This window comes from Elephas maximus, chromosome 5 (assembly GCF_024166365.1).
Source record: "Elephas maximus indicus isolate mEleMax1 chromosome 5, mEleMax1 primary haplotype, whole genome shotgun sequence".
NCBI lineage: Eukaryota > Metazoa > Chordata > Mammalia > Proboscidea > Elephantidae > Elephas > Elephas maximus.
In genome coordinates, this window is record NC_064823.1 from 35217693 (window position 1) to 35244216 (window position 26524).

Consider the following 26524-nt stretch of genomic DNA (forward strand, 5'->3'; position numbering starts at 1 on the left):
AGAGGAGCAATGTCTTTAAGGAACTGACTTTAAGGACAAGGATACATCTTTAGATAGAGAACTGCCTAGGCAGAAGATAGACTTAATGAGTACACAGGTTTGCACAATTCATTTCATACAGTACTAATGTAAAGAGTTACCCTCATACTTGATTTTAAAATCAGAGGGTAAAATAGTATTTTTTAATTTATTTTAAATTTATTTCTTCATTGAAAAGTAATGTAAAGAACACAGAAATTTTTCCATCAAAAATAGATGTAGGCTGAATTACTGGGCTCAGGACTCTGGGGCCCATAGTCTCAGGGAACATCTAACCCAATTGGCATAACATAGTTTATGGAGAAGATGTTCTGTATTCTACTTTTGTGAATAATGTCTGGGGTCTTAAAAGCCTGTGAGCAGCCATCTAAGATACTCTACTGGTCTCATCCCTTCGGGAGCAAGGGAGAATGAAGGAAACTCAAGATACAAGGGAAAGATTAGTCCAAAAGACTAATGGACCACAACTACTTTGGCCTCCACCAGACTGAATCCAGTACAACTAGATGGTTGTACCGGCTACCACCACTGACTTCTCTGACAGAAATCACAATAGAGGATCCTGGACAGAGCTGGAGAAAAATGTAGAACAAAATTCTAACTCACAACAAAGACCAGACTTACTGGTCTGACAGAGACTGGAGAAACCCCAAGAGTGTGGCCCCTGAACACTCTTTTAGCTCAGTAATGAAATGACTCCTGAGGTTCACCCTTCAGCCAAAGATTAGACAGGTTCATAAAGCAAATAAGACTAAAGGGGCACACCAGCCCAGGGGAAAGGGCTAGAAGGCAGGAGGGGACAGGAAAGCTGGTAATAGGGAACACAAGGTAGAGAAGGGAGAGTGTTACATGTCATGGGGTTGTTAACTGATGTCACAAAACAACATGTGTACTGACTGTTTAACGAGAAGCTGATTTGTTCTGTAAAACCTCATCTAAAGTACAGTTTTAAAAAAATAAATATAAAAGGCAGCTGAATATGAGTTCATTGGAAGACATTATACAAAAGTGAAAATAATACTGAGATGGAGCTATGTTCTACATCAGTTCTATACCACTACCTCCAGAACTAGTCCATTTAAAATAGAAATAGTATCTTTAAGGCTACAGGGAGAGAAAGAAATGAAGTGTATTGTATACCCTACTCCTCACAGATAGGACTGATTATGAAACAATGCATTGCTAATACAGTTTATTATCATAATAAATGAGTACCACAATTTTCAAGAAGGAACCTGGGAGGCAGAAGCTGTTTGTAATCCTGTGCAAAGGTTGGAGGTTCGAATCCACCCAGTGGCTTTGTAGAACAAAAGTCCTGACAAACTGCTTTACTCTAAAAATTACAGCCAAGAAAATTCTATAATGCAGTTCTACTCTGTAATACTTGGGGTTGCCACAAGTAAGGGGGCTGCCTCTTCGGCAGCTATCAACAGCAACAACAACAACAACAAACTTTTCGAGAGACATTGGTAGTTAGGTGGTAGGAGTCTTGCCTTCCATGCAGAAGACACAAATCCTGTTCTCAGCTAAGCATCTCCTGCACAGCCACCACCCTCCATCAGTGGAAGCTTTCCTGTTGCTATGATGCTGACTAGGTTTCAGCAAAGTTTCCAGACGAGGAAGAACTAGTAAGAAAGGCCTAAGGATCTACTTCTGAAAACCTTATGAGTCACAACCGTCTGATCTGTACGGGATCATGGGAATGGTGCAGTACTGGATAGCATTTTGTACATTTGTGCATGGGGTTGCTGTGAGCTGGGGATCAACTCCACAGCAGGTAACAACAATAATTTTTGAAATTGGGCCCATTATAGTAGATCACACCGGTGAAATGTTCATATTGAAAAATGACCTCCAGAATCCCAGCATCTAAATAAATGCAATGAGCAAAACTTTTTAAAGAAAGACCTTGGCTTACTTTGCAAATAAACTATTCATCTTTTGTAACTGAATCTCATCCTTTTTTGGAATCCCAAGCACTTCTATCTATACCACAGCATGAAACATATGTATATATCTCCAACTCCAGTTGCTAACAAGTCTGATTCACGGAGACCCCGAACGTTGCAGAGTAGAAGCACTCCATAGGGTTTTCAATGGATGATTTCTCAGTAGATCATCAGTCCTTTTTTCTGAGGTGTGTCTGGGTAGACTCAAACCTCCAACCTTTCAGTTCGCAGGGAGCATGTTAACCATTTGTATCACTCATTGCAGTTTTAGAATTTAATGTTCCAAAAGAACATTATATGTACTTATTTCAGTACTATTTTATTTCTGTGCATTTTCATTTTTTGTAATGTTAAATTCCAGAATTGCAGTGGCTATTTTCTTTAAGTAAAATATACACAATTCAACTAAAATATTCATAGCTCAGCTAACCATCAACAAGTAGATGATGCTACCCGTAGTCTAGTAGCTAGAGTTTCCATGAGAAATATGAGGAACATCAAATTTGGAATCATATTTTGGAGCCTAGTCAAGTCATATCATTTTCTAGATGAATTGTTAATCTCATCTGTGAAATACAGATGACAAAACCTAGAATTATTTTCAAGGTTAAGTGAAATAATGTGTATGACAGTCCTTTGAAAATTGTAAAATGCTCAAGGGACATTCATAGTATGTAGTTGTTGTTGTTCGTTGCCCTTGAGTTGGTTTCCACAAGACCTTATGTATAACAGAACCAAACATTGCCAGAACTTTGATACGTTAGAGCCCATTGCTGTGGCTATTATGTCAATTCATCTCATGGAAGTTGCCCTAGTTTTCGCTGACCCTTTAGCAAACATGATGTCCTTTTCTGGGTATTGTTCTTCCCTGATGTCATGTCAGAGTAAGCAAGACAAAGTTTTACCATCCTTGCTTCTAAGAAGTATTCCAGTTTTCTTTTTATTTCTATTTATTTTATTCGTAGAACAGTAGGTAGTACAATCCGCTTTCTCAAAATCTTTTTTTTTAAACTTTAAAATAAGCTCTGATTTTGTTTTTTATTTTTTTACTCTCCTCTTTCCCAAATTTTAATTTCCCACTCTGCATACTTGGAAAATTAAATGAGAGAGATAGTAAACAGGGAGTTTTAAAGTCAATTTCATTGTCTTTCTCAACCTCAGATTTTCTGCATTGAAGCTAATTTATATTAATATTTATTGGATGGCCTCCAAGTGCATGCAATTGATTGCCTTTGATTAAATGTAAACACATTTAAACAAAACATTAAAAAGTGTTTAATGAAATATGTCAAGTGATTTATTTATCATTAGCAAATCTACAGTATTTTAAGGTCCTTAGAAGCCGGGATTGCATCTTATACTATCTCCTTCCCATCCCGTCTTTTCCTGGTACGTATGAAAAAAAACATAGCGTTATATACATAGAAGAAGCTCAGTAAAAACTGATCTGATTTTTCATGTAGAATCCATTCATTAAATAAAATTTATTGATCATATACTCTAAGCCAGGCACAATGCTCAAAACATAAAAAGATACATAGAAGAATTCATATATAAAGTTCTTGAAGGCACATATTTAAATAAAAATGTTATTAAATATTTATATCTTAATTAAAAAAGCAATGTACAAAGTTCAAATAATTTATGTAGAGGGTGTATATGCCATCAGAGCAAAATGAAATGTTTGTTTTTTAATCTAACCACACTATTTGCTAAGAGCAAACACTCCATTTAATTATTTTGTTCAAATCTCTGGATTTCACTTAAATTAAATTTTATATTAGTAGACAGTTGTTCATACTATCTGTTAGGAGGAATTATGTATTATTGAAATTTCACCTTTCCCTGTGGTTAGAGATATGCATTGCCTGCAACTAATATTACCAGGGATGCCCAAGTTTAAGATATAGATCCCTCTGAATTTATCTATTCTTATATCTCATGTTGGGTTCACATATCCTTTACATTATTAAAAATAGTTCCTCAAAAATATTGATTTGCCTTTGCTCCACTTTCTATGACAAAATATTTGAGAGTAGTTTTTCTCAGCTCAATGATTATGGCATCTGTTCTCTGAACCCATAACTCATCCATCATGCGATAGAAGAATCTCGTTCCCGCTGCGGTATTGATCTACGTGGCTCTTTGGTAGGAGCACAGCCTCTTTAATTACTTTGGCTGACTTTCATTTTTTTTTTTTTTTGGCAAAATCTTAAGCACATTAGCTATCATGTTGTAGTGTTTTCCTTTGTCTTAAATTGAGATGCACCTTGGTCTCCAGAGATTGATTGACTGTCTGTATCCTTGAGAATCCACCGCCTACCCCAGCCTACACTAACTGCTTAACTTAGAAACCTGAAAGAGCTATCTCTCGGCTTCTCCTACGGTTTGATAACCTCTTCCCTTTCCTTCACCAGAGGTGTTTTGACCTTTAATTAAAAGGAAAATTTGTTGTCTTCCTTTCAGAAGACAGCAAATAACGAACTCATTAAAACGAGGTTAGTGTTCAGGCCTTAGAGCAATAAGAGTTGAAGTCTCATTAGCAGCTGACAATGCAGAACACAGCACATAAATAAACCTAATATGGCACAGCAAAATGCCTCGGCACATTAAATTTGAGCAGAATCAAATGTTTACCATCAATGATGTCTGGGGCATGAAGTTTTAATGCACTTAATAAAGGAAAGCAAATTGCTTCCTATTATCCATGAAATGTTACCACAGAAATTGCTCCAAAAAGTGTATTATGTAAATGGAGGGTATGTTAGTAATTAATTAGGATATTGTAGAAAAATATCTGTCTTTCTTAATAGATGCAGCACTTAGGAAGAATAAAGACAACGCAGAATCTCTAAAGGTAATTCTAGGGATTAATGTAAAATGAGGCAGAATGTAAGGGTGAGGTTTCAAGAGATTTTAACTCATTCATGGCCCGAGGTGAGGGATATTTTCAATGTCAAACTAAAGAGTCGTTAGTAAAATGAAACATCCTTGTAGTTGATTAAAAATCTTCTGGGAAAGAGATTACATAACAACTTATTTAAAAGAGCAACTATACTTCAAATATAGAAGTACAGACTTTTAACAAATTACCAGGCTTTGTAAGCTTTTTATAGTGATAAATTTATTGTAGTTAGTAAAATAATAATTAGGACTTTTATTTCAACATTTCAGTGATTTGAATTAAAGTATGAATTCTTTTTGATGGTGAGTAACTATATCACAATGTTTATCTAAAATATTGGTAATAATATGCTTTTCATTCTCCATTGTTTCAGATTCCCTAATTAAGGTTAGAATTTGTTCCAATATGATCTACCGTCTGTATTTAACTTGTTTTTAAAATACTTTAAAAAATCACTAGAGCATTATTTTTATCTTGATAACTTGTCCCATCCTTATTTCTCCAACTTATTTGAAGAATCTTGCTTGAATTACACATGTCTAGTTTTTTAGAGCTCTCAGGAAAACAAAGAAAGAGAAAATATTGTGTGGAGCCAAAACATTTAATAAACTCGGACCACCTGCCTTATGTAGATGAAGCCAGCTCACTAAATTATACTCTGGGGGTTTTTGAAGAGAATAAGTCTACCTGGAAATTTCCAAGCAACAGAATCTGACACCCAAAATCTGTGAACAAATCAAGGAAGTATCTCACACCACATTTATTCTCTCACACACAGCATTCAATTCCTCATCAGATATTTACCATCTTAGTACCTTTATCTTTCAACTGTATTAAACTATATTTCAGACCTGGGCACTTCAATGTTATCACCCATTCAAGACACCTGTTTTATTAGGCTAATTATTTCTCTTTTCTAGATGTTTTTCACTTCCATTTTTGTCATCCCCCCAACCCAGATAATTCTTCATACAAATCCTCATGCAAGGATTTGAAGTGTGAATTATATCTCTGCTCAAAACTCTCCATTGGCTTCCCATTACACTCAACTTATTGCACTATATTATTAATTTATTTGTTTATTTTTTGTCTCAGTGACTGGACTATAAACTCCTAAAGAAAGGGCTCTTGTTGTGAAATGAGTACTGGAAAATATTATCATTAAATCTATTTTTGTTTTTGTTATTGTCCTTCATGAATATATCACTAGTTTCCTTTCATCCACTGGAAAACAGAGCTGGTAGACTAGTAGTTGTTTATCAGATGATATTAAGCCTGTGTTGTTACAAATGTGAATTATAATTAGGCTTTAAATAGGGTTGAGCTTGAGGAGTTGACAACAGAATCTCACAGGAGCTTTTTATTTTTGAAGCTCATAAGTTTTTGTCAGAGGAAGAGACTTGGTGAAAGATGAGCTGCCTACAAAGTACAGGAAAATTCCACCTTAAAATATTATGCTGTACCATGGATTTTATTATATTTGGTCATAGTTTCTATAACCAAGTCATGGTTATAGGCATATAACCATGAGTTATGTATAATGACATGAGCTCTTTGTATGTATAAGAAAACATTAAAAAAAAAGATATTATCTCTACCTCACCGACAGTGTAATCAGAAAATTCTCTTTCATTTGAGCATAAACAATAAATACTTTTAAATGCCTCAAATGTACATAAACTGAGTCATGAACTGATACTTAGTCTTTGAAAATTATTTTTGTTATATACATTTAAAGATGCATGTATGTGCATGTGTGCTTGCAAATGTCTCAACTGTGGATCATATGAAATTTTTGTCAATATTTTGTAACGGTGAACAAAAAGATTTGAAGCACTCCACATTTATTGACATGTGGTAAAACAACATAAAAATAAAACACAGAAAACTTTTTACATGCAGAATACTCTTGTGTGTGTGTGTGTGTGTGTGTGTGTGTGTAAGGGGCACTACATAGGATAACCTGGTGGCATAGAGGTTAAGAGCTGCGGCTCCTCACCAAAAGGTTAGCACTTTGAATCTACCTGTAACCCCTTGGAAACTCTATGGGGCAATTCTACTCTGTCCTATAGGGTCACTATGAGTCAGAATCCACTCGGTAGCAACTTTTTATATATATATATATATATATATATATATATATATATATATATATAATGGGTATATATAGTAGCGGGGTCTAGGTTAGGTCCTTGACTACTAGCTGAAAGGACGACAGTTTGAACCTACCCAGGCCTGGAGACAAAAGACAGGCCTGGAGATCTGCTTCCAAAAGATTACAGCCTTGAAAATCCTAAGGAGCAGCTCTACTGTGACACACATGAGACCACCAGAAGTCAGAATTGACTAGATGGCAACTAGCAACAACAACAACAGGGTACCGCTTGGAAGACAGACACGGTCCAAAATTCGGTGAAGTACAGTTCCTTTTGAAAGTAAAGCTTTTGGTATTTACCTAAAATCAATCTGCTCCCTACAGGTAGATGTGTTTATTTGTAAGTAAATTCCCCCCCGGCCCATTAAGCTGTTAAATACACTCATGTTTTGTTAAATACTTAATTTATGCTATTTTAATGATTAAAATAGAAACTCTAATGCTAATTAGATTTTTAATTATAATATCAATTCTGAGTAACTCATAGTAACCCTATGTGCAACAGAACGAAACACTGCAAGGTCTTGCACCATCCTCACAATCGTCGCTGTGTTTCAGCCTATCGTTGCAGCCACTGTGTCAATCCATTTTGCTGAGGGTCTTCCTCTTTTTCCCTGACCCCCTACTTTACCAAGCATGATGTCCTTCTCTAGGGCTGGTCCCTCCTGATAACATGTCCGAAGTGCTTGGCCAATTTTTTCAGAAGTAGACTTTCGTGTCTTTTTTTATAATCTGTGTTAATCTGGGAAAACCCTGGTGGCCTAGTGGTTAAGTGCTACGGCTCCTAACCAAGAGGTCAGCAGTTGAAATTCACCTGGCGCTCCTTGGAAACTCTACAGGGCAGTTTTTTTTTTTTTTTTTCTATAGGGTCGCTATGAGTCAGAATTGACTAGAGGGCAGTGGGATTTTGGTCTTAATCTGGAAGCTCCGCTGAATCCTGTCCACCATGGGTGACCCTACTGGTATTTAAAATACGGTGGCATAACTTCCAGCATCGCAGCAACACTCAAGCCACCACAGTTGACCAACTGTCAGACGAGTGATGGATCATCAGTTTTAATATCAAACTTTGTTTTCTAAGTCATGAAAAGGGATGTGCTTAAAATTTTAAGTTGACATTCCCATCCTCTTGCCCAAATTGTGTCAATACTTTAGTAGAATGGCACTTTTTAGAAGGTTTAAACAATTAATGTATCTTGTAGTTAAATAGAATAGACCCTGGTAATAAATAATGAATTTGCTAATAGATATTGCCTGTTTATTCATCTATTACCCAAATATGTATTTAACAATATACGTCCTTATTCAGAAAGAAGACATATTCATGTGAGACATGGAATATATATTTATTAGTATGCCACCTATCTTATGTGTGTTATGCAATATTTAAATACCCACCATCATTGATAACATGGCAGATAACAACAATATTTTATTACCAATATGGCTGCCAAAGCCATGCCAGGAATCTCAGAAGCCCATCTCCACAGCCCAAGACCTTAAAAGTTCTGGCATAGAGTTTAGGTATTTCCAAGGTGCATCCATGAAACAGTGGGTAAAACTTTAAAAATCAAAATAGGAAATATATTTTCCATGCTCAAAAACCATTTGGAATTGTTACAACACAATATTTAATGAAATAAAAAATACAGGATAGCTAATAAATGGATATTGCTAATAAACAAATATCCTGACGCTGAAGAGATTCCTAATCAGCATGTGAACAGGGAGTGTTTCCGGAGGAAATAAAATTAGGAAAGTCCATTATAACACCAGCCAACAATTATAGAATATCTCTTTTGTGCCAAGTATTGCCGCAAGCCTGCCCTGGAATTATAGTGAGTGAAGAAAAGATGGAGGATGAGAAATGGAGGTTCAGATGGCATGAGTGAAGGCAGAGGCAGCTGTCCAAAGAAGAATGCCAGTATTTGACCTTGGTGGATGCTCTTGAGGCTTACATTTTTTAAGGCCTAAAAAAAGCTATTATACTTAAGGATTTTATGTAAATAAGTAATTGTGTTAATGAAAACAATATAATAGTTTTAAAAGTAATTTCTCAGCAAGAATGGGATGTCCCAAGGAGTGTAACATCATGTTTATCAAAAGTGCAATTGCTCTTTCTAAACATATTTGCTGAATTCCTCATACTAAGAAATCGATCTCAAGCTCTTTAGCTACAAAAGTCTTGGAAAAAAGTAGAAAAGACCTCTTTGTACAGATAGCTTGCAGAGAGCTGATATGATTGTATGACTAAGTGCAAAAGCCAAATCACATTTCATATAAAATCACATCTATTATATTTTGTTACTTCAGTTGGATAATAAGTAGAAAACTATGTTTAATAGAGGATGATACGGCCCCAAGAAATACCTCTATCTCCCAGAAATTAGCTATCCACTTAATGTTTCTTTTTTTTTCCCAGGCGTTTCTCAGTCTTGCTCAAGTGGGATTGGATGCTGCCCCTTAATAGTTTGGGAGGGAAGCTAAGCTAAATCAAGCACAAGATTTTTCCTGCTAAAGGGCTTCACCATGTTAATATGCATTGAGAACCTCCCAAGGGATGTGTTAAATAGAATGTTTCCTAAACACTTTCAACATGAAATTATTTTCAAAGAATTGTATTTCACAGAGCTAGTAACCCATGGACCAGAGTTTGGGAAACTGTTTTGTGGTAAGAAATTCAGTTTCATTGGTTACCCTCTTTTATACAGTAAACTTGTCCATGATGTCTCAATATTGAAGGCAGCCTAATCCTTCCACACTCTGCAGACCCCAAACCAGCTCTGAAGGTGGTGACTGGATTTGGACGTGGTATAGAGTTTCCACAAGTAGTATAAAGCATTTCTATTAAGTTGTCTCTCCAACACAGGCATGATGATCATGCAGAGTGATTCTGGTTACATTTTAAAGTTCCAGGTTGACAGAAAAAGAACTTGGACCCACTTTAGTACAGATTCTGACTCAGAATCCCTGGGAATATCCAAAGGGAATTTTTCTGGGGAAAACCATTTTATCCCACTTTCACCCAACAAAGGTTTTGACTTTATTGTTTTTGGTTGAGGTGTGTATTTCACCTGGGTACCTGATCCCTGATTATTTCTAAAGCCATCTTTTAGTCATTGAGCTTACAGTGACTAGCTTTATTCCACCATACCCAAAGAAATTCTAAATAGAACCTAGTTACATCTCACTATGACTCTATCATTTACTTAAATACTTTAACCTGGGATGAGAGTCTTTTTTTTTTTTTTTTTGATTCCTTGTAAAATACTTATGCTGTATTAGCAATGAACTCTGAAGTTGCAATATATATTTATCTGTTCACAACTCGTAAGAGCTTGTAGGTTATGATGGAGACTTGGGACCAAAACCTTATAGGAAAAATAAAGAAAATCAGTGCAGGGTAGGACCAGGCTTGGAAGAACTAACTTCTAAAGCAGTATGACCAGTGGTTCGGGATGAGCTTACATTTAATTCAAATTTATTTATTTGACTAAAATTCTGATTAAATAGGTACCCATTGCCATTGAGTCAATTCCGACTCATAGCAACCCTACAGGACAGGGTAAAACTGCCCCATAGAGTTTCCAAGGAGCGCCTGGTGGATTTGAGCTGCCAACCTTTTGATTAGCATCCAGAGCTCTTAACCACTATGCCATCAGGGTTTCCAATTAAGTAGGTAGGGCATAGAAAATATGGAAACACAGGCACAGAGAAAAGCTGCGCTCATAGTTAGAAATGACTTTTGTAGATTGAAATGAAGGATGCAGTTGAAAGAGAAATCCAGGAGAAAAACTGGCTGTATTTTACTTTAAGGAAATTCTCTTTTCCAAGGAGAGAGCTAGAGGGCTAATTAGAAAACAGAAGCAGAAACTCGTGCCACATACAATCGGAATAGACTGATGTCAGTAGCTTGGACTTCTGTGGACACAAAAATGTCCAAGACCTTTTCCAATAACAAAACTTAGGGCACAAGACAAATCCATCCAAATCCAGTGGAAAGAGAGTCAAAGACACATGGAGTGGTTTGCTTATACAATTTACAACACCATAAATGTGTTTTAAATTTGATTTTTGTAATGTCCATTGAGTTCTTTGATAAACAAGCTGAAAATGCAAACTTACATATATGCCATAATAAAAAAAAAAATGCCATAAGTAGGTGTTATTTTATAGGGTCAACTCAATTTTTACTTTTTCTCTTTTCTTTGCATATATATATACATACACACACACATATTTGGTCCTGACCTCTCATTTTATTTTATTTTTATTGTGCTCTAGGTGAAAGTTTACAGCTCAAGTTAATCTCACATACAAAAATTTCTACAAATAGAGTTTTATGACATTAGTTGCAATCCCCACAATGTGACAGTATGCTCCCCCTTTCCACCCCAGGTTCTCTGTGTCCATTTGACCACTTCCTGTCCCTTCCTGCCTTCTCATCTTGCTTTTGGATGGGAGCTGCCCATTTGTCACGTATATCTTATTGAACTAAGAAGCACAATCCTCACGTGTATTATTTTTTTGTTTTATACTGCTATCTAATCTTTGTCTGAAGAGTGGGTTTCAGGAACAGTTTCAGCTCTGGGTTAATAGTGCATCCAGGGCCATAGTATTGGGAGTTCCCCACTCTGTCAGACCATTAAGTCTGGCCTTTTTATGTGAATTTGAGTTCTGTTCTACATTTTTCTCCTGCTCTGTCCAGGACTGTGTTGTATTCCCTGTCAGGACGGTCACTGGTGATAGCCAGACACCATCTAGTTCTGGTCTCAGGCTGGTGGAGTCTCTGGTTCATGTGGTCCTTTAGTCCTTTGGGCTAATATTTTTCTTGAGTCTTCGGTGTTCTTCTTTCTCCTTTGCTCCAAGTAGAATGGGACCGGTTTAGGTGGCCGCTCACAAGCTTTTAAGACCCCGGACACCACTCACCAAAGTGGAATGTAGAACATTTTCTTAATAAACTTTGTTATGCCTATTCACATAGAAGTCCCCCAAAACTATGGTACCCAGGCCCCAGCCACAGCTACTCTGTCCCTCAAAATGTTTGGATGTGTCCGGGAAACATCTTAACTTTTGCTTTGGTCCAGTTGTGCTGACTTCCCCTGTATTGTGTGTTGTCTTTCCCTTTACCGAAGTTGATCCTTGTCTACTAGTTAGTAATTTCCCCTCCCCCTGTCTCTCCACCCTCATAACCATCAAAGAATGATTTTTTCTGTGTTTAAACCTTTTCTTGAGTTCTTATAATAGTGGTCTCATACAATATTTGTCCTTTTGCAACTAACTATTTTCACTCAGCATGATGCCCTCTCTTTGCCAATATTTTTAATCAGCATCAATGTTTAACCTTCCATTATTCCAAAAGCGCCCCTTGTGATAAGTGTCTTCTCCCTTATCCACATATACATTCCTTGTGCAATTGCTTCCTCAAGTTTACCCTGCAAACCTAGGTAACAGAGGTGTGAAACCCATGACACCGTAGGACTTTAAGCCCTGTCTTTCCCACTAGGGGTGATGTAGAGTTTTGGAAAACACAATCATGCAGTATTGGGGAAGTAAGGGTTAGTGTCGTGGTAGAAGTATTGATTTTTTTTCCTCCAAACTTTTCACAACTCTTCCCCTTTGTACTGACTTTAAGAAACTGGAGCCATTAATAAAATCAAACTCTATCTCACTTTCCACTTCCTAAGCCATCTACTTCCCATTCCTAATACCCACAGTGTAAGCCATGCCTTTATTATCTCTTACTGAAACTACCACCTAAACTTCTTAGATGGTCTCCCTGTGTCCAAACAATTCTTTCTCTGCAAGTAGCCAGAGGAATCAGTCTACAATGCAAGTAATTTCCTTTGTGAGATGAGGCAGTGTGGGATATTAACAAAGTGCCAAGGTTTTCCTCACACAGAGCCATTGTTCTCATAGACTGCTTTGCCTCCAGCAGACTCCATAAAAGCCTGCCCCGTTTTTTTATACCGCTAATAAAAATGTGTAATTAAATAATTATCGAGTTAGCAAATTTACTTTGTGTATCATCTGTGTGCTTCCAAAGAAGGTAAGTTCCATGATAATAGCAAATTTATCAGTTTTGTTTTTCATTTACTTTCTAACTGCAAAACTTCGTGTTGTTTATTTAGTTTCTCTGTGCCCCATGTGGAAACCCTGGTGGCATAGTGGTTAAGTGCTACGGCTGCTAACCCAAAGGGTGGCAGTTCAAATCCACCAGGTGCTCCTTGGAAACTCTGTGGGGCAGTTCTACCCTGTCTTATAGGGTCACTATGAGTCGGAGTCAACTTGACGGCAATGGGCTTGCTTTGGTGCGTTATGTCTTGCCTTTTTAAAATGCAGATAACAAAGGAATTGTTGAGATACTTAAAGAGATAACTCAAGTAAAATGCTTTGCACAGTGCCTGTTGTTGTTATTAGGTGCCCCGAGTCGGTTCCGACTCATAGCGACACTATGTACAGCAGAACGAAACACTGCCCAGTCCTATACCATCCTCACCAACATTTTTTTGTTTGAACCCATTGTTGTAACCACTGTGTCAATCCATCTCCTTGAGGGTTTTCCTCTTTTATGCTGACCCTCTACTTTACCAAGCATGATGTTCTCCAGGGACTGATTTTTTGTGTGAGACAAAGTCTCCCCTCCTCACTTCGAAAGAGCATTCTGGCTGTACTTCTTCCAAGATAGATTTGTTTGTTCTTCTGGCAGTCCATGGTATATTCAATATTCTTCACCAACATCATAATTCAAAAGCATCAATTCTTCTTTGGCCTTTCTTATTTATTGTCCAGCTTTTGCATGCATAGGAGATGATTGAAAATACCACGGTTTGGGTCAGGCACACCTTAGTCCTCAAAGTCACATCTTTGCTTTTTAACACAGTGCCTAGAACATGGTAAAAGTTCAATTGTATTAGATATTTATTATTACTTATTACCATTCTCCATTGAATCCATGGCACTAAAAGAGTGTCTGAAACATAGCAGAGGTTCAGCGAATACTGTTTGAATGACTGGACATGTGAATAATGGCACAAGGAGGGAAGAGAGCACAGTGAGAGTGAGCTCTATATTTTTTGACTTCCTGGAGACTTTGACCAGGGAAGAGAGATGGAAGTGGAACACTTAAATGATGAGTTGAAAGAGAAGATAAATCACTCAGAAACACATTAAGGTGTTTGTTGACTCAGCAGATTTTTCTTCACATGTAGTATGATTTCAGCACAAAAATTCCCATACCCCAAACACTTCTCCCCACAAAAAACTCCCACACATGCTCAGTGTCTTCATTTACTTTAGCAGAGGCATTCATTCATTCATTCATTCATTCCACAATAAGAGAGAACTCTTGGATCTAAATTACTGAGAAGAATTAGCATGTTGGAATAATGAGTTTCTGTCGACTTATAAATTACATCAATTTCCTCTCTGAGTAACAGTAGGAGTTCATCAAAAAAAAGAAGAAAATAGGTTTCAGAAGGAATGAGGATTGCCTCTTAGGGAGAAGAGAGGAGCCAAAAGTGAGGGAGGAACTACCGAGGACAAGCTTAAAAAACTTCATAGTTTCACACAGGCTCAGTCCTAGTTCTCTTTGTTTGTACATGGATGCACAAAGGTTCATGGACTCCTGAGTCCGTTTAATCTTGGGTGGCCACACAAATTATTGTAGTGGGAACTGAGATTATTAAAGTTGGACTGGGTGTTAAGGCAAACATGCTCAGTTTTGCCCCTTTCCTTGTTTCATTCCATGAAATTTTTTTTTTTTTTCCTTTTTTCCCCTCTGGAAAATAAGAATGTAAGTACTTCTTATTTCCATGTGGGGGTGTGGAGGTATTATTAGTATAAATAACATACTATTTTTGTTGAATTATTGAGTATTATAAAAGAAAGACACTATATAGAAGAAACAAAAATTATTACTGTTGGGTATTTGATTTGAAATTTTGAAAGTATGGGATATAAATTATCAAAGTATATTTATGGTAAAACCTTATTAATTAAGAACACTTAATTAAAAAAAAATCTTTTTTTTTTTTTAAAGCATTGGAGTCCCTGACTGGGCAAATAGTTAACTAGTCGGACTGCTGACCAAAAGGTTGGAGATTCAAGTCCACCCAGAAGCACCTTGGAAGAAAGGCTTGGAGATCTACTTCTGAAAAACCAGCCATTGAAAATCCTATGGAGTCCAGTCCTACTCTGACACACATGGGATCATGATGAGTCGGAATTGACTAAATGGCAACTGGCAAGAAAAGAGTTAGCCTGGTAGTAAATAACTTGAATGTTAAAATGGTTTAAGATATATGCAGTATACACTTGAAATTAATATAAATAATCCATTAACTCAATATTTCTCAAACTTCATTGATAGTAATAATCTCCATCAAGCTCTCCAACAAGCTATAAGAATACCAATAAAAAAAAATAAAAAAAAAAAACCAGTGCCATTGAGTCCATTCCGACGCATAGCGACCCTATTGGACGGGAGTAGAACTGCCCCATAGAGTTTCCAAGGAGCTCCTGGTGGATTTGAACTGCCAACCCTTTGGTTAGCAGCCATAGCACTTAACCACTACGCCACCAGGGTTTCCAGCTATAAAAATAACTTGTTAAAAACACAGATTTCTGGGCTTCTTCCCGTCTTCTCTGATTCTGAATCCTCGGAGAAGAGGCCTAGGTGTTATACAGGGTTTTGGTGATATATTTCACATGGGTACTTGGAACACATTGCTTGACATTGTTTTGAACAGGCTGGGTTGTATGATGAAATGCACATTCCTAGGCCCCATCACAGATGAGCTGAATCAGCAACTCTTCATGTGGCCCCCAGAATTTACGTTTTTAGCAGTTTCCTCTAGAAAATGTCATGTACAGTGAAAGTTCGAGAATAATTGCTCCCTTTAACAATATTTAGTTATATAGGGGCAAAGGTGGACTTGCTTTATTAAGTACTGAGGAACTCATTATGAGAACATTATAAGTAATGTTTGTTAAAAAATGAACTATAGCTTTTTCTTAAATGGTTAAATATTCCTTGAAATAGTCAATCAAGTTAGTAAGTTCTTCATACACAATGCAAAGAAAAATTTTAAAGCCACTTAAATTAGTTTTTATGACTTGTAAACTGTTAAAGAAAATAAATGAAATTACTTAAATGTATTTATAATTAAATTTATAATTAAAACTTTAAACATTTTATTTTAAATATATATTCAAAAGTTAATCAAATTTTCCCACACAACACTCGGATATAAAAATTATATTTTCAACTGCATGCTTATTTCCCAAGCTTCACCACTTGATTTTTATCTCAAATTGAGAATTATATTATTTCCAGTCCAACAATTTTTTTCCAAAATACATTTTTTAAAAACTCCATTAAGTTTCCTGTTGTGGGGAATAGTATGGCAGTTCCTCAAAAAATTAAAAATAGAATTATAGCATGACCCAGCAATTCCATTCTTAGGTATATATCCTAGGGATCTAAAAGTAGCAATGTGAACAAACACTTATGCTCATCACAGCACTATTCACAATAGCAAAAAGGTGGAAACCACCTAAGTGCCCATCAGTGGATGAATGGATAAACAAAACATGGCACATGCATATAATGGAATACTACTCAGCTATAAAGGGAAATGAAGTTGTGATGCATGCTACAACATGGGATAAACTTCTAAGACGTTATCCTGAGTGAAGTAAGTCAATCACAAAAGGACAAATATTGTATGATCTTACTTACATGAAATGACAATAATAGGTAAATGTATAGAGACTAGTGGTTATTAGCGGTTACCAGGTGTGTCGGGGGAGCGGGGAGAGGGAACCATTCTTTGGGAGGTAGTGAGTTTTTGTCTATTGTACATAGGGTTGCTATGAGTCAGAGCCGACTTGACAGCTCTTAACAAGAAGACATTACATCTATAACAGCATGCTCTATATTTTGTTACCAGCACTTACCACAAGTTGTAATTACACTTTTTTTGTGATAGTCTATTTAATATCTCTCTCCCTCACCAGGCAGGAAGGTTCAAGGTTGGTCATGCTTGTTATACTCAACACTATATTCATCTTGACTAAAACAGTTCTTACAATAAATGTTTACTGAATTAAAGAATGGATGTTTGATAAATGGATACAGAATGTAGAATGACTTTGAGAACTCAGAGGTAGAAAACTGAGTAAACAGGGTTGTGGTGGTGAGAACAGGGCAATGGAGGAATTAAAAAAAAAAAAAGATTGCTTAAAGTATAGTGTCTCAGGGATTGTGCATTGAATAAAACAAGGAATCCAGAAAAAGGAACTCACTAAGAAAAAAGATGCATGATCTTCTTATTTTAAGGCTGTATTCCACAGTATTTACCAGTTAGCCCAAATAGTTCAATGGACTTTAGTTTTTATATTTCATTTATTGATATTTAGCTTTTTCTTTTTGAGAATAAACATCCCTTTATACATCCTATAAATGGGTTAAACTAGTAATCTATGTTTTTTTCCTTGTCCATATAATGGATAATATTTAAATAAGGTTGGCCAGGATTAACTGTGATCTTGCATAACCAATGACTATATAGCCTGTCAACCTTTTAGTTATTTTTTTTTTTTCCCTGACTTGAACTAATTTAAAGGATACTTCCTTAATTTTGAGGGCACAAAAAGTTAGGCCCACAAATTCTTGAAACAAATCCTTAGCAACCATAACTATTGCTCCAAAAGAAATTATCTAAACCTCTGACTATTTAGTCACCTCAACAGATGGTTAACAATTATCAAAAATCACTGGATTATTAATATTTCTAGCTTGAAATGAGCTTTTCATAGTCACCAGTACAAAGTAAGCCCCCTTAAAAAAAATCCCCAAACAAAATAGAAAAAGCATTTCAAGTCAATAGCAGAATAATATGCCAACTAAAAAGCCAGAGGATGTGAATTCTAAATTATGCTACACGTGTTGACATAGGAATAGAAGCAGAGGAAGGATTGGAAGAAAACGTCCCAAAATTCTGACTCTAAAGTTATCATCAGTGGAGTCTTATCCTGTCTACAAATAAGAAATGAACATACTCAGACTCGAAATACAAGGAATTAGAGAAATTTTTTATTACTTTTAGAGAATAGTTCTTTATGTAATTAGTAACACGACAGTTTTTGCCTGTGTTTTGGTTTTTCATTATCTCTAGATTTGCAAAAACGTCCTATTAAATATACATTGCTCTTTGGTTTGTAAAGTGATAACCCAAACTTTCGACTTTACGTCTTAAAAAATGGTAAGTGACATAGAACAGCTAGATAAAATACTAAATTGCAATTCAAACAAAAGTTCTCTCCCTATGCCTTACTACAACTACAGGATTTGTCTTCATCAAACAATTTTGAAAACCTTTTGCCAGGAAAGGAAGTACAATAACCTGGAATCCAAGTAAAGTCTCACACAGAAATGAAAAATGATTTCAGTGCTGTGTAGTTGGAGAATTGCCTCTCATTAACACAGAATGTGCTTAGGACTTAACTGTTTCATAATTTGGTACCCTTCAATAAAAATAACAATGACAACAATAATAGTAAAAATAATAGCTGAACTGTGAATAGCACATAACAGTACTCCTCAAATACTCAAAAAAAGCAATAAAGCTCCTCTTATTTTGTTTCATCCATGCACACACATTTGAAAAAGAGGCATTCCAAAGCTTCATATTTATTTTTCTAAAATCATGTTAATTTCTTATTTATTTCAGGCATTACTAGAGACTCAAAATTTACTGCGCACTCAGGTTGCAAATTTTACCTTCAACCTTGGATTTTCAGGGAAGTTTTACCACACAGGTAAGAAGGAGCTTTGCCTTCTCAGGCAGCTACATATAAATAGGAGATAGGATTTTAATTGTTCCATAAGTAGGGGAAATATAATGTCCAGACTGATTATGGGAAAAACTTGGACATGTTGTATGAGTGGCCAAATCCCAAATCAATGAGCTTGTTTACTTTGGTAAATGTGTTTAGAATCAAGGGCAAAAGAGGAGAGAATTGACTTTTTCTACTCAGTAAAAGAAACTGTAACCACTGTTCTAAATATGACAACTTGTCTTAGTACTGTCTAAGTAAGAAATGTAGTAATTATAAATAATAATAATAATGGGTGGCATTTTAAAGTTGTCAGATAGCTGAGGTGATGGGTGTTTTTGTACATATTCTTTTCCTTTGGAAAACATCTGGTGAAGAGAGAGGAATCTTACAGCCTCAAAGAAATATAATAGACCCTAAGGGTCTTCTTGCTTAGCTTACCTTTTTTTTTTTTTTTTTACAGGATTCTTCCCTAGAAATATGGTTGCTACTTTTGTCCAATATACATTACAATAATCACAATCAGGCTTGTGTCTCTTTCCATTTCTGTTTCTGCCACAAATACTTTTCCCTTGAGTCTTAGCCTCTCAACGAATTCTCCAAATTTGATTGGTGTTGACTCATTCCTCTGTGTTGCGATACTTCTCACCTCATTCCCGCCTTCACCTCCAGAATTTGACTTTTGTTGTCTGGATATTAGCATTGTAATATCTGGCACTAGTATGGATAAAAACTATGTGGGTAAAATTGATTGTCTAATGCTGATGACAAAAATAGCACGAAATGGTATGTTGGGGCCTGAATTAGGGGAATACTTACAATCTGCTCCTATTTGTGCATCTGGGCTGGAGCTAAGTGCTTCATTTAGAAGTCTGCATTGTTGTTTCTTCATAGCATCTTAGTGGAGACATTTCACAGTGTTCTCCATGCATGCATGCAGTTTATTGACTCATTAGAAATATCCCATACGATGGTAGCCTTTAAATATCGTAAATGAAGCTTGTTTACTCAAAGAGGCTTTCTAATGTAAAAGCTCAGCATGGTTTATTAGAATATTGAAGCAGCAATGTCTTATTGGCTTTTTCTTAATGCCTTTTCTCTCCTGTTTTGAAACATGTAAATCTGTTTAAAGTAATAAAGGAAAATTAGTATCTAGACCAGTTGATAAATCAAATGATTGCATATTTTAAAAGGACGTATTGCAAAAAGCGATTTGGGTCATCATATCTGCACACACAAATCAATTCCAGCTTACAATAGACATGGTTTTGTAAATCTTCTTCAAAAGCCCCCTAAAGAAATGAGTTGAGGCCTGAGAAGCTCTGACTATGAAGTTATAAAGCAGATAACTCTGAAGGCTGTATCTACTCAGGCAGGGAAAAAAAAAATTATGAGATTATTTAGGGTTCACATACAAACAATATTACTTTGTCTTATGTAGCTGTCTATTAAAAGTAAAACTATTCTTTTGACTGGAATATATCTGGGTAACTGCCTAAATTTTATTTACTTTTCATATTCAAATCTATTAAACCTGCCAGACAAGTGCAGAATAAATGATGATAGCAGGTTATAACACTTCCCATTTCTTCTTTACAATCCTGAACATGTACACAGCACACATTCGCTAGGAAATGAACACACTATTTAATGTCACAGGGATAGGTGTTGAAGGAAGACACCACAAAAATAACAGACATATTTTAATTCTATCTCTTAAAGGGACGTCACTGACTCATTATGTTGGAATTAACCAACAAAAACAAGAAAAGAAACGCTTTATTATGTTGAGGTGATATTGTCGTTTAGAGAGTAAGCATTATGTGAGTTTGTAAATTCTGAAAGTTTAATTTTCTTCACACAAATATAAAAAATTATTTCATTGATTTGCTTCTTTCCTGCATACAGAATCATTGAAAGGAATCCATAAGGTACTTCAAGTGTGCAATCATATTATGTTGATTAATATTAAGTCACTCAGGGAAATCAAGGTTTTTCTTCCAGTACAGAGGTCAACTTTAGCGACAGCCTCTATCATGAGAGCAGGCCTCTCCTCTAACTAGTCACATTTCTATATGGGAGTTTACCTATATAGACAAAGGGTTGAAAATCAGAGAAGTGTTTTCCTTCCATGTACACTTAGCTGTGATGTGTAACCATGAGGCGGTGGCCTTGTCTCAATGACTGTCTCAGTTCTCTCCCAGGATGGTCTGATTTCTCAGTGCGGGAGTTTACTGATTGATGAGCCTCATTGTTTTGAAGACATTTAATCACATATGCCCAGCGTAATAATGATTGATTCTACATTTCGTAGCCTGCTTCACTTATTTGTATTTCTCGTATATTCCTTTCTGTTCAGTTTCTGTCCTTCACATGCTAAAAAAGAATCTCAGCTAAAAAGAAGAAAGGGCATATCACTAAGCTTTCCCAAAAAGTCAGTCATACAGAGGTGCCAAATTGAAAGAGGAAGAGCATACTGCAAATTACACACACATATACATGCACGAGTTAGGAGTGAAATATTTACTCTGAAAATACTTAATGCCTGATGGGATTTGAGCAATGAAAGCCCAGTTAAAAAATGGATATGTTACGACATTAATATGCCTTTCAGGGATGGAGGACTACAAATTTTATTTTCCAGGGGACGTGATTTCTGGTGACAATTGTTGCTATTTTGTATAAATGAGAATACAATGAATACGACTCAATCAATGATTATTTCATGGCTATTATTATTATTATTTGCAAAATTGATTAATATTCTTTTCACCATGATACCTTATTACAAAAAATAATCCATTACATAAAACTATTAACTTTCAAACATGAAGGTTATAAATGTTATATTATTTCTCTTTGGTCGTTTTTTGTTGCCATTTGTTTGCATTTATTTGATATATAAAGATTTGGTTAATAGACTAGATATTAGAGTCACACTGCCTCGGATCAAATTCAGGGATATTTTACTAGCTATGTGAACACAGCAGGCTACTTAACTTCTCTGTGCCTCAGTGTCCACATCTATAAAATGGGGATAACAATAATATCTATCTCACTTAGAACAGTTCCTAGTGTATTGTAAGTACTATATAAATGTTTATTATTATTATTACTTTTAAAAAAGTATTTTTGTATAGGAATCGAGTATTATCAAATGAGTTAACAGTTCATATGGCTCTATTGTCTGATTTTGAAACTGTAGGTAGCTTTTAACCAATTCTCACCACTATACAGTTATTTTTATGTAATATGATATTTTAAAGCAGTTTCTTCTATACTTATCTGTATCAAACTGCGTCAGGCTCAACAGAAAATTAGGAAATATCTTCTGACAATTTAGAAATTGCAATATTTCACATGTAATGAGCAAATATAAAGTAGAAATTTGAAAAAAAAAAGAAGACATAATACAGAAGCTGAAATTTGTGTCTTATTTTAAGATTACAACTCTGTCCTATTTTAAGGTTACAACTCTGCCTTTAAGGAAATGAACATATAGTGCAGATCTCACTAAAACAGTTCTTATTTTGGCCCACTGAAAGAGTTTTTAGAAGCATACTACCACCCATAACACAGGTCCTCCAGAAGTGAGGCAAAGAAATGAACCCTTCAATATTTTACTTCTGAAGTAAAACACTTTTCATTCTCCGCAAATCAAGAAAAGTAAAAGAACATAATTTTAAATCAGAACAAAAAATTCTGTGTTTAATCAATAACGATCTAGATTTAAATCTAGATCAAGTTAGACGGTAAAGGCTCAATGTGAATGTGGTTAATTTAATGGGTGGTAGCTTGTGTGAAATATGGTCAACCTAAAAAAATATATATATATATATGGTCACCTAGGAACTATAAATTGTATTTTTAAGAATATATTAGGCGAGGAAAAATATGTGTTCACTCTGAATTAAAACATTTAATATTTTCAGTTATCTGGATTTGTAAACATTGAAATTCTGCTGTGGTCCCTCATTATGACTTGGTGTCCTATTTTTCATTAAGCTATTTCCAGTGTCACAGGTTTGGTTCATGTGGCTTTGAGTTATATGACCTGTAGAAAATAAGAGAAAGGGTTATGGGAAATTAATCCACAATGTGAAAAAGTATTATTATTTTAAATAGTATTCTCAACCTTGTGGGAAGTGTTTATAAATTAATATAACTCTGATATAAAAATTGCTTAGATTTTATGATCAGTAATGCATCTGTTTACAGCAAGTCCCCAGGCTTAAGAATGTTGGACTTAAGGACAACCCACACTTGCCCTTTAACGTCATGTAAATTTGCCCTCTCAGTTAAATGATTGAACCAACCCCTACTCGAAACAAATTCTTCCTCAGAATCACCTTCACGTGCTGCATGTGCAGCTCTGAAATCATCGAAAAGCCTTTGAGCCTTTTGTTGCGTTAAACCCAAAAGCTTGTTGCTGTTGAGTCAATTCTGACTCATGGCGACCCTATAGGACAGAGTAAAACTGCCCCATAGAGTTTCCAAGGAATGGATGGTGGATTTGAACTGCCTAGCTTTTGGTTAGCAGCCAAGCTCTTAACCACCGTGCAACTAGGACTCCAAGAAAGGCTAAATAAGAACTGTAGGTACCAGTTCCGACCCACCTACAAATTCGACTCAAAGACACGTTTAAGGACTGGACCTCATTCGTAACCCGGGGACTGCCTGTATAGCAGTAGTTTGCAAAGTTTTCTTTAAATTGAGTAACTGACCTCCTTCCTGGTCAAGTACGCATATGTGCCTCCTGCCGCTACTGATAATGAACAGCAGGAGCTAAAGCAAATTGAAGCATTTCTCAAACGTTCTATTTTCAAAGCACAACGGGATAATTCCAGGAGAGTGACGGAACTACCAATTTGTTCATGGCAGGTGACCTAAAGGAACTATTCCTAATTTATGCCTCATTTTGTTAAATTATGGCGGTGAGAAAAACCTGGTCTATAGCACAAATGCTTCAAGCTTGAAATCCACCTGAGGAAGTGATAAACTATTCTTCGTTTGCATTTCCATATTTGAAATTCTTAGTATGTATTAGTAAAAGTCAATGGCCTGTGAGTCTGTAGTACTAATAGCTTTAGCTAAAGTGAAAAAAAAAAATTAAGGATTCTATGGTCCATTCATTCTTATGACTTTATCACTTTCAAGACTTCTATTTCTTTACTCCCTGTGTATTTTCAACTCACAGTGCCAAACTCTGATTAAAACTTGGTTGTTCTTACACCTTTTGAGGACTACGGATTATATCCCATCAAAAATACATATAAATAAATGCACACAAAAATTGGCATGCACTTTAGGCAATATGTGCAGCCTCTAAAGTCAACTGACTAAGTTAATACAGACTGAATTAAATTATTCATTTATTCGTAACTGTGGAGGAGTGGCTTGCTACAGAGTAAGTTAAAAAAGAATCTAGTCCCTGCCTTTAGAAAGGCTATAATCTAGGCAGGCAATGTTAGTAAAAATGTGTGAAAATGAAGCGCTCAAAATATCACAGGTATAAACCAGTGAATATTATTTTTAAGAAGCAGGAGATTCTAATATTTATTAAGTACTTTACCACGAGTCACACTATTAAGTACCTTAATCACTTTATCTCATTGATTCTTCACTAAGACTCATGATTTCCAATCATGGAACTTAAACTCAAAGATGTTAACTTGCCCAAGATTAAGCGGCGGAACTAGGGACTCAAATCCAGGTACTGAATGATACCAAATATATGTAAGGACACAAATATATTTATTTATATAAATTTATATTTATATGTAAATTGAGAGCCCAGATTTTTAGAGTGATGTTAACAAACATCATCAGTCAAATTTGAAATTTAACTTTAAACTTCTATGCAAGAAAATTTTAAGAGAAAAAAATAATTATCTCTGATCATATTTCCCCTATGTAAGCAAAAGAGGAGTGAATTGTTGATAACTTTAAAACAAAAATAAAAATAAACCATCTAAAGTTAGGTCTTTTTTTATCGCTATGTAATAGCAATTCTAAACAATTTCAGGGATGAAATACCCCTAAATTCTCAATGAAACAGCTGTCTGACCCTGGAGCTGACCTCTCCCACCCGCCTGCACCCCGCCCCACCCCGCACTCCAATGCCATTGCTGCTGACGTAATTTAGACTAGAGACTTTTTTTTTTTCTTGATTAAAACAACACAGAATTGGATTTATGGGTCAGTAAAATGAAGAAGAATAACGAAAATCTGACAGAAATAACCTTTAATCTGGTATGAAGTTTTCACTGAAGGCATTTTTAATTTCATGTTTTACAGGAACTGATGAGGAAGATGAAGGCGATGACCTTTTGCTTGGGTCTGTGGATGAGTTCTGGTGGTTCCCTCACATGTGGAGCCACATGCAGCCCCACCTCTTCCACAATGAGTCATCCTTAGTCGAGCAGATGATTCTCAACAAAGAGTTCGCACTAGTAAGTTGCTATAGACGTATACAGATATACTTTTTTTTTAGCAAAATTTTTCAAATTATGAGTTGTCATCCATTAGTCGATCATAAAATCAATTTATTGGGCTGCATCCAACAGAAATAGAGTCAAATAGAAAATACCAGGGCGCATCACATGTATTAAGGGTATCTAGAGCTACTACCAAAAGGTTGGCAGTTCAAATTCACCAAGTGCTCCTTGACAACCCTATGGGGCAGTTCTACTCTGTCTTATAGGGTCACAATGACTTGGAATCAACTCTACAGCAATGGGTTTGGATGGTTTGGTTTATTGCTTTGTAAGGTGCCCTGGTTGCTATGAGTCGGAATCGACTCGACGGCACTGGGTATTAACTAAAAGAACGTCAGTTCAAATCCACCAGCCACTCCTTGGAAACCCTATGCGGCAGTTCTACTCTGTTCTATAGGGTCACTATGAGTAGGAAGCCACTCGACAGCAATGGGTTTGGGGTTTTTTTTGGTTATTGCCTTGTGATACTTTCCTTCAAGTATGTGTGTATCTGTGTGTTGCATTGTGATATAAAATATATTTCAAAAAGTAGACCATTGTCAAAATGTGCAATATCTTATTTTCCGGGAAGAGTATTCTTGCATGTGTGCAGTGGAAAAAATAGTACTGTCACCACTGTATCTCTGATGCAGCATAATTAACCCTTTAAAAAAATTTATTGGATGGACAAGTTAATTGATGAACAAATGAATGCATTAACTGAATCATTAGAGCAAAGCAGTGGCTTTCAAACTTTAACATGTATTAATTTTACATAAAAGACTTTGAAAACATAGAGTGCTGGCCCCTGGCCTACAGTTTCTGATTCAGTAGATTTTCAGAGAGGCCCGAGAATTGGCATTTCTAACAAGTTCTCAGATGATGGTGATTCTGCTGGGACTACACATTTAGAACCACTGCTCTAGACAAGGGGTTGGGAAACTGCAGCCTTGGGCCAAATCTGACCCAACACCTGTTTGTTTATGACCTATGAACTAAGAAAGGTTTTTACATTTTTTCATAATTTAGTAACAATCAAACCCAACCCAAAGGAAGGATAATATTTTGTGATACATAAAAATGAGATGAAATGCAAATGTCAATGTCCATAAATGAAGTTTTATTGGAACGCTGGCATGCTCATCCCTTTATATATCCT

At 35.9% G+C, this 26524-nt stretch overlaps 1 protein-coding gene across 1 annotated transcript in view; it reads left to right on the forward strand.

Moving 5' to 3' along the window:
* The window catches only part of LOC126076838 (bifunctional heparan sulfate N-deacetylase/N-sulfotransferase 4), a 327672-nt gene that overhangs the window by 136959 nt on the left and 164189 nt on the right, over nt 1–26524 (forward strand). Inside the window, exons 3-4 of the mRNA XM_049885462.1 lie at nt 18784–18871; nt 25187–25341. Of these exons, the coding sequence (XP_049741419.1) occupies nt 18784–18871; nt 25187–25341 (243 nt within the window). The remainder of the gene's footprint in view (nt 1–18783; nt 18872–25186; nt 25342–26524) is intronic.